The sequence below is a fragment of the Neolamprologus multifasciatus genome, chromosome 12, assembly GCF_963576455.1.
Source record: "Neolamprologus multifasciatus chromosome 12, fNeoMul1.2, whole genome shotgun sequence".
NCBI lineage: Eukaryota > Metazoa > Chordata > Actinopteri > Cichliformes > Cichlidae > Neolamprologus > Neolamprologus multifasciatus.
Window position 1 is genome coordinate 36454981 of NC_140450.1, and position 14448 is coordinate 36469428.

A 14448-nucleotide genomic window follows, 5' to 3' on the forward strand; every position below is an offset into this window, starting at 1 on the left:
AGTTCACACAGGCAGTGAAGTCTGTACGTGTTCCCGCTCAGGCCAAATCAATCCAAGTGTGATGGATACGTGTGTACGCATGTTCCCCAAACACGAATCCAAGGAAGTGCACGGTTCTTTGAACCTGAGCAGGTGAGCTGCTGAAAGGCTGAGATTGAATATCCTCCAGGTGTCTTGATAAACATGAATGCTGTCAGTAATATGTTGTATTCGGGTAAACCAGTGAAGCATTTATCTGCATCGTGTATGAAGCAGGAACATCTGCTGTTCGTATCCAGATGGTAAATCAAACCTCTCCATCCTGAGATTTTGGTTGATGTCATTTACAGTCATATCAGATTGAGTTGATACAGAATCAGACAGCGGGCACAGCGAGGTGGTCTTCTTCCCGTTGAATCTCCTGAACTAATGCTGTGTTGTCAGGCCGTCCAGATAAGCCAGCAGCGGCGTGAGCTGCTCCTTGCTCATCATCACGTTCCTTTTTCTTCCAGCTCTGCTTGAATTAAAGGCTGTTGCCTCGTCTGGGGTGACGTGTTTAAAAACAGTCACACAGTCAGGTGAAAGGAGGACACACACAAATGCATGATGACGTAAAACAATGTGTTCAAGGAGAAAAACAGTTTGACCAATGTGACGAACATTTTCAAACTGTGATCCCTTTCAGTAGATGCTGCACGCCACGCTGCACGCCATGCGTTAGATCCACCAACAACAAATGATTACAGTGTCAAAGTCTCCTCACGCAGCTGCAGTTCTGTTCCAAGGACAGACGTTGTCAGTTATAAAGAGCGTCCGAGCCGGAGTTCTCTGAAGCTCTTTCAAACTTTCCATCTTTCAGGACTTTATTACTGACAGACTGTAAACTAATTGCTTTAAGAAAATAAGAGGTGGGAGGCTGCAACCAGCAACATTGTTATTGGATGACCCCAAGTGGTTATCGCGTCCAATATGGCGGACAGCTCTTGGACGACACGCGCATGACATCATGAGTAAAACCTCTACAGCAACCACGGCAGTTTGTCTTGAAACGAACTGTGATCATCGCATTTCAACTTCCTTCTCAAAAAAGAACAGATCTAAACATTTGGACTTTTTCTCAGAACGACCTGTTTGTTTATTACTTATTAGCATCTAAACACACACACGTCTTCACTTGGTCCAGTTTTTACTGGTGAATTCCTCACAGTCACTTTGAAACTGTTGTGGTCCCACTCACATCTGTTAACGTGGAGCAGAAGTTTCCTACACTCACTGCTCCAGTTTAAACATCCTTGGGCAGGATACTAATGAAATCAAAATGAAAGAAAGGATATTTCATTTTATACATAATGAACATAAAATAATGGACCCCTCCCCCACACCGTTTCCTCTATATGCTAATTAGCCGAGATTATCTGAGATACATGCAGATAAATATGTGCAGTAATTAAACAGATCAGAGCGTTCAGTGGACATGAAGAGATGAACTTTATTATCTTGTTTAGCAGATGACAGAAGCACTGGAAGATAATATACTTTCACTCCTGAAATAAATAGTAATTAAGATCACAAAGATTATTCATTAGGGAATATCACAACAAAGTAAAAGGAGCAGGTTGAACCTCTAAAACAAACATTTCTGCATAGATAGTGTTGGATCAAAGCTCGTGTCAGCAGCTCAGCGCACAGCCTGATGATGTCACCACCGATCATCCTCAACACACGACAGAGTGACAGAAGGAAAAGCTTTGAGATAATTAATGATGTGATTATGTACAGTGTTTAGAGGTGATCACACACACACACACACACGCGCGCACACACACAACCTTTAAAAAGTAACAATGTGTCCAAGGGCAGAGTTCTGAAACATCAGCTGTGTAGATTGAAACTATTTGGCCTCCGTGTGTTGACACAAAAGTTTATGGTTGCTACGGTGACCATAAACTATGACAATACTGGATAGACGAGAAAAATCAGATTGTCGATCAAACTGCAACGTTTACAAAAGGAAAACAGAAATCAGCTTTGACAGGATACACACTGAGGGTTAGTCCTTTCACAATAAAAGACGAGGATAGTAGCATAAATCATGTAAGTAGTGTTACTGACTCTTCCTTTACAGATGTGTTGTGTTACTTCCTTCTATGTAGCAGCGCTCTGTCAGTCAGTGCAAGCAGCTGTTTTCTAAAGCGTTGCAAACATGAGCCAAAGGTTTCCGTCTGTTTGCGAGCTGTGGTTCTGACAATGATTACGTGTTAGAGTAACAGTAACTCTTGTTATACATTAAAAAGACATAAAAACTTTGATGGACAGAAGAAGAATGTGTTATACTTGGTCAACGTGTCAGTGAAAAGTGGCGAGCCTTTAACTCGCTGCCCATTAACCAGATGTTAAAAAAGCAAACGTAGCTGCTGGTCAAGCTCACACTGACACTACGAATCAGGCAGCTTCTGTAGATGCATCAGATGTAAATGTCACTCATCAACAAACCTGTATCTTCATAAATAACATAAAAGAAATAAAGTTCAGCCCGAGGAGAAACGACACAGACGGAGTGGAAGATAACGATGACGAACCTGAACATCTGTAGCAGTCGTGTGTGTTTATGGTCATTTAGCTTTTTGATTTCATTCATGTTAAAAGTTCGAATGCTATCAAACAAAAACAATCACATACACTGTAATTCTGTGAAACCTGGCTGCCTGCAGGTGTGAGTACGTGTGAGACTGTACCTGTTCACTTCCTTCAGTCAGAAAACTTTCAGGAAAAAGTCTTTAGGACAAGTTCAAGTTCATCGGAACTTTTAAAAGTGTTTCAAACGAGGCACTGATGCGAAAATAACAACGGGAACAAAAATAGTTAATACCAACATTTTGGTCTAGATCAGGGGGTCAAACTGAGCTGAGAGCCACTGCTGGCGCCGTCGTCTCACACGTTAGTGTTCAGAGAAAACTGCAAACTTAGCTGAAGCCTTTTAAACACACTGGTCCTGTGTGTGCGCACGTTGTGTTTGTACAGAACAGAATAAATAAGTGCACACAGTGTGCGACTGTCACTGACAGCCTCAGCAGCTTTGTGCTCTCTGCTCATGTCGTCTTCATATTCAGTCATGTTGTGCTTTTGATGTTAAACTGCATTACGCTTCTTCTCAGTATACGGGCCGCTGCGGCCACCGGACCGCGGGTTTGAGGCCCCGGGCTGCGGGTTTGAGCCCCCGGGCCGCGGGTTTGAGCCCCCGGACCACGGGTTTGAGCCCCCGGGCCGCGGGTTTGAGCCCCCGGGCCGTGGGTTTGAGCCCCCGGGCCGCGGGTTTGAGCCCCCGGACCGCGGGTTTGAGCCCCCGGACCGCGGGTTTGAGCCCCCTGGTGTAGACCGATTACCCTCGCTAAACAAAACTACACCAATCATTTTAAAAGTGCTGTTTAATTGTTGCAGTTTCTAGCTGTAACACATCAAACGGTTGTAACAGCAGCAGCAGGAGCACCGTGAATGTTCTGCTACAGACAAACGTCCAAACATCAGGACCAAGAAATGTTCATTGCTGCTCAGGCTGGAGGAGAGTTTGTGATGACCTATGAACACAAATCAAACTGGCTTTTTGGTTTCCTGTTACTCTAACTTTGCATCAGCTACAAAGAGAGCTGCTGACTACAACCAGTGAAGTTAAAGGGTAGAAAATCAACGAGAGTAGTAACATGTTTAACACGTGTTACCACCTTCAGAATGGAAATCCACAGAGTCAGGAGCTGTGCGTTAACCTGCTGTTACAGCTGACGCTCAGGTCAGTATCGCCCGACGACTGAGGGAATATAATATAAAGTAGAGCTAAGACAGAAACGTGATGCAGTGATCATCTGATACGAGAAGTTTCTACAAGTCGTTAACCTGCAGCAGGCAAAGCAAACCTGAAGGTTCTGCAGCTTCATACCTGCTCAAGTCACTGCTTACTGTTTGCTTCACACGTCTCTGTTTATGTCCATTAAAGACCATTTCACCAGACTTCATGCTTATACAGGCTGAAAGCCGGAGCCCAGGCGAGGTGCCAGAGTCCAGTTCAGTCCCAGGACACTTCAATATGCCGGAAAGTATTTTTGGACTTGAGTCCAATGATGCCACAAACTGGTGCCTACACAGAACTATCACGTGTATAAAGTGGTTACGCTGTGTAAGTGACTGATTCCAATCAGAAAAGATTTGTTTGTTTAATATATATAGAAGCAGGAAAAGAAGATATGCACATGAAACCTCACACATACAAACAACTAGAAATCTGAAGTACCTGAGGTATTGAAACACCTGAAGATAACAGTGAGCCAACAGGTGGTGTGAGGGCTGATTTCCATTCTGAAGGGATACTGGCTCAGAGGATCCAGATCCAGATGTTTCTGAGGAAGAACATCCAGTCCTCGCCTATTAATTGTTAGGAAACAGATTCCAAGTCAGCGGCTCAATGACGCTTTTTTAAACTCATCACTGGCTTTGAAGTACTGCTTATCTAAGTCTGCACTATGTAGGCAAGCTGATCCTAAATCTGTCTGTAGGCAGCTTCAGTGTGGAGAAAGAAGGAGGTCAGCATCTCTCTCAGGACTGCAGCCCAATGACTGTATCCAGCCACTTCCTGTAGGCCAGGGCAAAGTGTCTCTGCTCAGTGTTGCAGCAGCCGCCCAAAACACTGCTTACAAAGCTGAGTTCAGTAGGCAGGGTGGGGGGGCGAGGCAGCAGGACGCCTCTCTTCAGTCTCTTACTGTTGTGAGGGTCTGGCAGGAACAGCCCATCCACTTCCATAGGCTCACTAGCGTGCTTCTGTCCGTTCACGCCGTGGCCCTGACCTGCACGGCTCTGAGAGCTGATCTCTGCCACTCCGGGGTCTGGATCCGTCACATGGTTCAACTTGCAGTCGGATCCTCGGCTGTAGGAATGCTGATGCTCCCTCACCCACTGGTCCCACAAGTAAAAGACATGCCGCCTGAGAGACACGGGGGGGTACATCAACATCATTATTACAAACGCTGAACACGTCTGTGCACAAAGTATTTTATAGGCTCAGGATAAACAGCCCAGAATGTGAAAATGTTTCAATGCAAAAGAAATATTTAAACGATTTATCAGGACAATTATTTTTTTACTTGTTTCTCACAAATGTTTGCAATCAGCGGCAGCAAAGCCTGCCACAGACTGTGCAGCAGGAACAGACAACACATCCGTTTTACCGACTTCCTTGTTTAAATATGACGTCTGTGTCCATTCTGCAGTCGCTGTGAACCAACCTGTGACTCCAGAGTGTTTCATGTCCAGGGAAGGACTGGATCAGATCTGAGCAAAGGTCCATCTCCTGGTGGAAGAGTTGGAGGACTGTAGTAAAGTCAGCGTGGCTGTCTTCCTCGCCGCCCGCCTCTTGTCCTGAAGGCTCTCCGTTACTGTGAGAGCGGCTGTGTGGGCGGCTGCCCTCTGGGACTGTGCTGCACCCACGCTGGGGTGAACAGCCGGTGGAGGTGCGAGCTGGCCTCTTGCAGATCTCAGCTATTAGCTCCTTAAGGAGGAACTGGCGGTAGTGGAAACCACTGTGGTCAGAGACATGCATGGACACCCAGAGGCGCATAGAGGACAGCTCATCGTGGAACACCTGCCAGAGTCACGACGACAAAGTGTGAAGGAGAAGCTGAACATCAACAAACCAACAGAGATTATCACTTCATTTATTAGCTAATCAATAAAGCTGAACGTGGGCCTTGAATGGTTGTTCAACAGCTCGCAAAAAGAACAAGACAATAAGAAAATTAATCCATAAATATGTCTCTATAAGCAACCTGCATGTGGGCGGGTCTGTCATTGCCCAATTCTGGGTGTCGGCGCCACTGTCAACGATGCACGACAGACCCGACGAGGGCTGTTCGATATAACGATATATATCGTGAGACGATATAAAAACGTCGTTTCATTTTACGCTGTCGTTTGTTTCGTGGTGTTTACAGCGATATTTTTTCATGTTCTGATGTCACTGTAGTTATTATTAATTTATTAAAGTTCTCTCTTTCTCTTATATTTAATATAACCACACTACAGACAGACAAGCGCCTGTTTTTATGTGTTGTCGTTAGCAACAACGACGGTAACACCATGGCGTGTCCGCTTGTTTATGTTCCACATAAACATTTCACAATAAAGCTCAAGATCCTGTTGAGACTTTTCAAAATAAACTGAATCACGTGAAAGATGCAGATTATTTACGGATGAGAAGCAAAAAAGACGCCAGGTGCTAAAAATAAACCTTAGACTCAAACGTTAGAACAGGCTTTTCCCCGCAGCACGCCGTGTAATAAATACTCACAAAGAAAACGGCGCCGTTACAACTTGTGTCTAAAAATGTATCGTTTCATGCATCGGTTAAAACACTCGACTCCAGCTACATGACGCACAGCTGGAAACACTTCACACAAGTCGAGCTGCCCGAGATTCACAGACTTTACAGAAAATGTTACATTTTTGTGATTTATATCGTTATCGGACGATAGATGTCTTATATCGGGATATGAGATTTTGGACTTTGTTTCGCCGATGTTAAATATTCGCATGACTTTTCTCGCAGGTAACTTGCGCCCCACCAGTGGGGTGCACCACACTCTGGTTTAAAGACAGAAACCTCCCTCACTCATGTAGTCATACACAGAGCTCCTCTGTAATGACTGTGCCAGCTGATTTCAAGCATAAGTGCTATTTGACATCCAGCTGGGATCATTTGATTCATTTAAATTTCTTAGCGAGTGTTTATTTAGTTACACATTATTTGTGGTTTGCACAGCAGCTCCACTTTTACACCACCAGGCATCAGTAACGTAACTACATTAAATAAAAAGAGAACATGTGATGAGGGTAGAAAACGTTGTCTATAATAATCTAATTACTGCTGAAAAGCTAAATGAGTAACTGAAACGCTACCTTGACATTGCCCCTGGCCATGTGCTGCAGCACCCAGATGCGGTGCGACCAGGCATTGTAGTTGCTGGGATAGCGGCCGGCGGCGTCAGAGCACACCTTCATCTCTTGGCGGAGCGTCCTGGCCAGGCGGTCGCCGAGCTGCTCGTTTCTCTCAGCGTCAGCCTGCACCGCTTCAGCCTGCTGCTGATTCTTATTGTGGTCCAAAGTAGAGACCTGATTCAGGACCTGCTGCAGCACCCAGCGTCTGCAGGGAGACAACAAAGCTTCACTCTGTACACAGTTACTGCTTTTACAGGGAGAACAGCATCCTGCATGAGCCTCGCTGCTCGTTATAAGCCTTAGAACATCGTTGCTGTTTTTCAGTGGGATTTAAACACCTTTCTCCACCTGAATGATCTCAGGATAATCACCGATCATTTACATCGACAAGGTCTGAATGTAGCTGCCCTCAGCTCCCGGAGCCAAAATATTCCCCGTTCAGCCGACAGTGTTTAGCATAAACAGAGCTACTGTTAGAAAACTGTTCAAAATATGTTAGAAAAGAATCAAAGAAAATAAAGTGTAGTCTAAGAATCCATACATGCTGATCAGAGCAGCCTGAGTTTGAAAAGCTCAAACATAAAGAAAGCAGCTTGGAACATCTGAGTGTTTACAGCAGGAGAAGCGTGAGCGGCTTTACCGATGTATCCAGGTCTCTGGGCTCTTGGGAAATTTGGTCAAAGCCAGCTTGCCCAGGTAGAGGTCCTTCTCTGGGTTAAGGACTCCGCACTGCAGTAACTCCTTCCTGCAATAACAAGAAAGCACGATGACGATAAATACATCAATATGAAGACTCTCTATCACCCACAGATGCATGTTGTGATCTCTTATCAAAGATGGTTTCTGACGCTCTGCAGAGCAACGTCCACATTTTGTCTCCATCATTTGTTTTATCTTTGAGTTCATCTCGAGGGGACGACTCTGATCGTGCTCTAATTCTGACTCTTCTAAAAAGCACGATATGCTTAAGCAAGACCATCCGTCATATCCCATAATGGATATAAAAATGGTAACTGTTGCAACAGACTTTGATGAGCTGCAAACAGGAAAATGATTTTTGTTCACGTTTGGTTTAAATGAGTTGAACAAACTACAAACGTCTCTCTGTTACAAACAGACGGTCACACGGTCGGTGTTGATCTGAACGTCTGACACATGAAACTCTGTGGAGTTTGTTTCTATCCTGGAAAACTATAAAGAGATGACAGGAAACAGGAGAGAGCAGAGTGAACCCAGGCACCAGGTTAGGCCTGTTTAACCAGTACACTGATAATGGTCACATAGTAACTGGACTGGTCCTCTAGAGCCTTTCTGCTCAGATGAGCACTCAGAGCACTTTGCACTGCGAGTCACACTGACCCATCACACAAAGATGCACACACCACTCATCTATTCTTAACTTCTTCATGAAACGCGTCGGTGGGTTGGACATCTCGCCCAGCGTTACCTCAGGATGCTGACTGGACGAGTCAGGAACCAATCTGCTGACCTTCTGATTGGTCGACACACCACAGCCGTCCCAATCAAACAAATTTATCACAGTCGAACTGTTAAAAGCATGAGCTTTGTTATGTGTGCTGACAGATCCTTACATCCTGACACTATTCATTATTAGTGGTACGGACACAGTGGGACAAACAGCAGTCAGGAGGATCCCAAACTGCCAGGGTCGTCTAAGGAAAGAAAGTGACTGGACTCTAAACAAAGCAGCTTCTTCAGCTCTGAAACAAAGCGGTGGAGAGTCACAGTATTTAATCCCTCGTGGGAATTGTTCCTTCTGAGGGTCGTTGGAACACTATCGATGACGTGCCTCGGCGGGAAAGAAGGTGTGCGTCATTATCACTGCCTCACCCCAATTTGTGACCCACTGAGATCACCTGACAGACGACGTGAGTGGGGTCTGGTTTCACCTGAGACCTCTGCTGTTAGCTAATGTTGCCTGACATCATGAAAACCTTCCTGTGTGACAGTCAGGGAAAAACCTGCTCTCACTATAAGCACATCTATCAGAACATGTTGTTTTGTCCTGTACCTGACGTTCCACGCAGTGGTGAAGTCTGGGTTCAGCAGCAGCAGCGTGCAGGTGATGTCCACTAAAGCTGGACAGAAGGAAACACAGGATGTTGCTTCACTTGTGGAACAAACAGGACCATAAAACATGTTTAAAACTAAGCAGGATAAAACAAGGAGGTCGTTAACTGACCACGACTGGAGGCTCAAACCTTCATCAACTTTAAAATAACACATTAAATAAACAAAACAAACGTTACAGACTACTTTTACTCGACCTCGGCTTTTGTCATCGAGCTACCTTCTCTGTCCAGCCAGTGCTTGCGTTGGCGGTACAGCAGCAGCTTGTTGTGGACGTACGGCAGCAGGAATTTAACGCACCAGCTTTCCACACCAAGCTTGTTCTCCACCAGCACGATGGGACTGCGGTTGTAGCGAGCCTCTGGACACGGGATCACACCGATCTCATCACTGAGGGAGCAGAGAGTGACGATGAGGGCGAACAAGGGAAAACATTACAGCAACCAACCAGTTAAAATTAGGAAAGACTCTGAATGACCAAAAAATGTGAATGCTAGAAATGTAACCATTTCCCTGATTACCACAATATCAACCAGTGTAACCATGTAGCAGAACCCAAAGTAATGAGTAAACAAAAAAAGCACCTTTAATGAACTTAATCTGCTGAAATTTGACTTTTCAAAACAAACGTTGGAGCTGAAGCTCATGAAACTGAAGCAGCGCTGAAATAAACGCAGTACGACAGAAACATGGCAACCTGCCACACACGGTCATGTTGCAGTGCATCAGCTGAAGCTTCGACAGTCCAATCACATCTCCCAGCTTACATGTAACAGGGACGCATATTATGATACTGTGACATGTGGTCAGTGCTGTGAGATCTACGAGGCTGTCACAGCGCAGTGGCTTGTTTGCAGGGACTTGTCTCTATTATAACAAACAATAACATACTGCTGGGACAACATAGCAATCAATACATCACAGATATCTGACACGAGGTCAAATTCAGGTCAGTTATTAGATGATTAATGATGTAATGATTGATCCTGTACACATCTGTAGCCATTTAGAGTCGTCCATTTAAAACACACTGAAGAGTTCACTTTGTCATTTCCAAGAAATGATCTCATGTTTTCTTTCAAGTTGCTCATTTCTGATCTTGGTCCGGATGTACACTTTGGGGGGGTTTAAACAGACTACGTCACTGCACTGCCGGTCGCCTCTCCGGTGTCCTTTGCTCAAAGTCTCCTCATCAGATGAGTTTGTGCATCATTAAACGAACATCGACGTTCACGCTGAGCTGAAGTGTCTCCACAGACACAAACTACAGTTCACGTTCACCATCCCAGTCTGAATTTTAACACTGTAGTATTACTAAGTCCTCACTCCACCTTCCAGAATTATTTTTATTTCTGGAAGCATGAAACCAGAGTGGCTCGCAGATTTCAGAAGCAGCCATATTTGAATTTCTGTGGTTCATCAATCATATCCACGACTTTTGGATGGGCCGTTAACTGTTCAAGATTTTTTTCTTTTTAGAATCAGTAATGCAAAAATCCATTTAGCTCCACGTGTGTCGTTTCATAGTTTTGATGTTTTCAGTTTCACCACAATGCAGAAAAAAATCAAAATAGAAAAACAGAAACGCTCTGCTTGGGTGTGGGAGGAGTTCAGAGAGGCCACGGAAAAAGACTTTCAGATTGCCTCAAAGAGATTCTGGCAAACCAGCAGGCGACTCAGGAGGAGTGGTGCTCTACCTGCACTGTGTGTAGTGCGGGTGGAGCGCTGCTGACTTTGACTGAGAACACTGTCAGGTGGGGGAAGGAATACTTGGAGGGCCTCCTTAATCCCACTGTCTTTCATGACGAAAACAAAGTCTGGGGGCGAGGGGGACGACTCGTCTATCCCCGGGGGCGAGGTCACTGAGGCAGTTAAACAACAACTTGGTGGCAGAGCTCCTCAGGTGGATAAGAGTCGCCCTGAGTTCCTGACGGCTCTGGATATTGTACGGCTGTCTTGGTGGACAGAATTTCTAGGTGCATCCAAGTGGTGGAAGGCTTTCACTTGGGTGGTCTCAGGATCTCATCTCTGCTGTTTGCGGATGAGGTGGTTCTGTTGGCTTCATCGGGTGATGGCCTCCAGCTCACACTGCAGAGTGTGAAGCTGCAGGAATGAGAATCAGCACCTCCAATCAGAGGCCATGGTCCTCAGCCAGAAAAGGGTGGAGCGCCCACTCCAGGTCAGGGAGGAGTTCCTCTGAGTTTTGTTCACAAGTAACGGGAGAAGGGAGATCGTCAGACGGACTGATGCGGACGCTGTACCCCAACAGTAAACAGTAATCGTTTCGAGGTCAGTAAACACAACCAGAGTTCATACATAAGGCACACGGGATTATAAGGGGCTCTGTCGACTTTCAGAAAAATCAAAGGATTGATTTTAAGTGTGCCGTATTTTCCAAACAACACGGTAATAACGACGGCCGCTAGCATGCGCTACCAAAAATAGTGTAAATAGTAAAAATAGTTTTACCCATATTCTATCGCGATATTTCATTTTCTTATCATTGCCCTACATTACACCGGTATTACCGTGAACAGTATGATATGGCTCAGCCCTGCTGCTCACTACGTACGACTCTGGATACTGTAGCTCCAGTGAAAACTAAGGTCTCTAATCAGAAGTACCTGACCCCGTGGTATAATCCTCAAACACGTACCCTAAAGCAGATGACTCGTAATCTGGAGAGGAAATGGCGTGTCACAAATTTAGAGGATCATCATTTAGCCTGGAGAAATAGTTTGTTGCTTTATAAGAAAGCCCTCCGCAAAGCCAGAACAGCTTACTACTCATCACTGACTGAAGAAAATAAGAACAACCCCAGGTTTCTCTTCAGCACTGTAGCCAGGCTGACAAAAAGTCAGAGCTCTGTTGAACCAACCATCCCTTTAACGTTAACTAGTGATGACTATTTAAATGTTTTCTCTAATGGGCAAAAAGTCCTTCTCTCATCCCGACCGTTCGCGGCAGATGGCCCCGCCCCTCCCTGAGCCTGGTTCTGTCAGAGGTTTCTTTATGTTAAAAGGACGTTTCTCCTTACAACTGTTACATTTTTATTTTGAATGAATTACAAATAAAAGTTAAGAAAACATGTGTTACTGCTGTCATCCATTCTGACACTAACACCCAGAAAACTTAAAGGGATGGGTATCGAAAAAAGGTTCTTGTTGAGAACCGGTTCCCACTGTTTCAATTCCTTGGAATTGTTTGCCATTTTTGCAAACGATTCCCTTATCGATTCCAGTCGCCCCGAATGACGTCACCACGTTGCGGAGCGTCATTTACCTGACAGGAAACACGGCGGCTCAAACGCTCAAAAGTTTGGTTACACTTTACGAGAACGGATGACAACAGGACAACTTGCAATACTTGCAAAGTAGATATTTCATTTTGCGAATATACAAAAGCATTTGCTCACAAAACACGATGACCTTAAATGAATGTCGTGTTTTTAATTCTGCTCCGGACTCATGAATCTCAACGCAGCAGCAGCGGTAACGTTTGCACGTCCTCTCCCGTTAATGCAGGTAAATAATCAACTAACAGTGCAGATTATGTTAGTGCGATCTGCCTTATTACAAACCTGCCATTACTGTGCATTTAGGTGACCATGATGAGACAGAGTCTGGCTCAGATGCTGGCAGTTCTCGCTGCAGTCTACCGTAGCGTCTCCTTTCAGGATAGACGAATGTCACCGAGCAGAGACTCAGTTTGTGGTCAAAGGCTTGCAGCCGTTTGCCACAGCAGATGATTTTCAGTAAGTGAATGTGTTTAATTGTAGGCAGGGACATTACTGGATATTCTGTAATTGCTACAGAATAATTTATGTTATACTTTGTTATTGCTCCAGAAGAATATTTATTTTATTATTTTACATTTACAGTTTTTTTTCCTGAGGACCCTGTGACGCCCCGTTGAAGAGCCGCAGGCTGTGGATCTCTTAAGATCTCACTGTTGGGTTTGTAAGGCCATGTTACTCCTAAATTTCTATCTTGTTCAAAGAGAAGATATAAAACAAAGTTCTAAGCTAATCGACCTTAGTGTTCTCCTTTTTTTAAAGAATCGATAAAGAATCGGAATCGTGAAAATCGTATCAATACCCATCCCTACTTAAAAGTGAACCAAACACATCCAAACTGGTTCTTCTTCCCCCAAATCAGCTGAAACTCTGTGGTTATCACACTAAACTAGGAGCTACAATGCTTCATCGAGTACATTTTAAAAATCCTTGTCTCAGATTCTGTACTTTGATGTCTTATTTCAGCCACATGTCAGCAGCGCTCTGTTGTCGAGCATTTTACACACGTTTTCGCAGCATCTCAAAAAGCGACACTTGTTCCTGTATCACCATTAAAACCTTTACTGGGAAGAATCAGTGCGAGTCCTTTTAAAACATAGCAAATTCTAAACCAGTGAGTAGTTTTGAAAGCCCTAATGTTTTCATGTTTGGGATATTGATTAGTGCTCATTAATAAGACAAAAGTATCAGATTACTCGATTAATCGATAGAATAATCAGAATATTTGATTGCCAAAATAACTGATAGCTGCAGCCTTAAGACTCTTAACATACTATCACACAGGGTCGACCTAACATCACGTGCTTCTCATAGCACGCAAATATTCGGTACCATCATGAACACAACTGTTAAGCATCCCAGTTCAGTCACCGGCGACATAAATAATAACACCGTTACTGAAACAACATGATCGGGATGTCGCATTTTCAGAGCTGCACAGCTCAGCTCGCTAAAGTCGTGAAATCTCCCGCTGAAGCATGATTTAAGTTATTTAACTGTAAGTAAACAGTAATCCCCGCGACATCGTGTCTCACATACTGAACAGAACAAACAAAACTAAGTGTCTAAATGTAAACTTCATCTAGACAGTTCCGATTCCAGGTAATAGTCCACGCCCATAATTTAAACCCTGAATCAGCCGTGGCCCGGCCTCGGACCCGCCGGGTGTGGAACAGGCCTCCGGGCCCAGCGCAGTTTGTTCGCGGCCGACTGTACTCACATGCTGGGGTTCTTCTTGAACGCATTCGCGATGTCTTTGACAACTCTCTGAACCAAGACGTCTACCTCCTCCTCCGACTCCGCCATTTTTAGAGCACCGTCTTCTTCTGCTGCTTCTTCTTCTTCCTCGTTGTTTTTATTGGCGGTTAGCAAACAACGAATTGGCGCATTACCGCCACCAACTGGTGTGGAGTGTTGACGTCATATATTATAGTGAATCTGAAAGTATTGTGAAATCAATCGCTGATTCCAAACCTGTTCTCGTATTGACTCAACACGATTTTTTTTATTGTCCATTAATGCTGTAATTACTGTTCTATTGTGATCGTTATTCGTACACCATGATGAGATGTTTCCATTTCCACTCAAATAGAAATGAAGTTCAT

The 14448-nt window shown here is 44.5% G+C and overlaps 1 protein-coding gene across 1 annotated transcript; it reads right to left on the reverse strand.

Moving 5' to 3' along the window:
- Nucleotides 1-1448: 1448 nt before the first annotated feature.
- On the reverse strand, nt 1449-14204 carry ptar1 (protein prenyltransferase alpha subunit repeat containing 1). The gene is made up of 7 exons (XM_085180814.1): nt 14064-14204; nt 9269-9438; nt 8990-9056; nt 7598-7702; nt 6919-7162; nt 5250-5605; nt 1449-4948 (listed from the first exon to the last, which is right to left on the reverse strand). The coding sequence occupies exons 1-7, from the start codon at nt 14147-14149 to the stop codon at nt 4564-4566; spliced, it is 1413 nt and encodes a 470-aa protein (XP_085036940.1). The 5' UTR covers nt 14150-14204; the 3' UTR covers nt 1449-4563.
- Between the last annotated feature and the right edge of the window lie 244 nt (nt 14205-14448).

What these genes read in the sequence shown, in the direction of transcription:
- ptar1 (XM_085180814.1), bottom strand. Translation starts at nt 14,149, where the DNA reads ATGGCGGAGTCGGAGGAGGAGGTAGACGTCTTGGTTCAGAGAGTTGTC. An exon ending in CCAGAGACCTGGATACATCG is followed by an intron (nt 7,163 to 7,597) that starts GTAAAGCCGCTC and finishes GTCTCCCTGCAG; the next exon opens with ACGCTGGGTGCTGCAGCAGG. An exon ending in GAAACACTCTGGAGTCACAG is followed by an intron (nt 4,949 to 5,249) that starts GTTGGTTCACAG and finishes CGTGTCTCTCAG; the next exon opens with GCGGCATGTCTTTTACTTGT.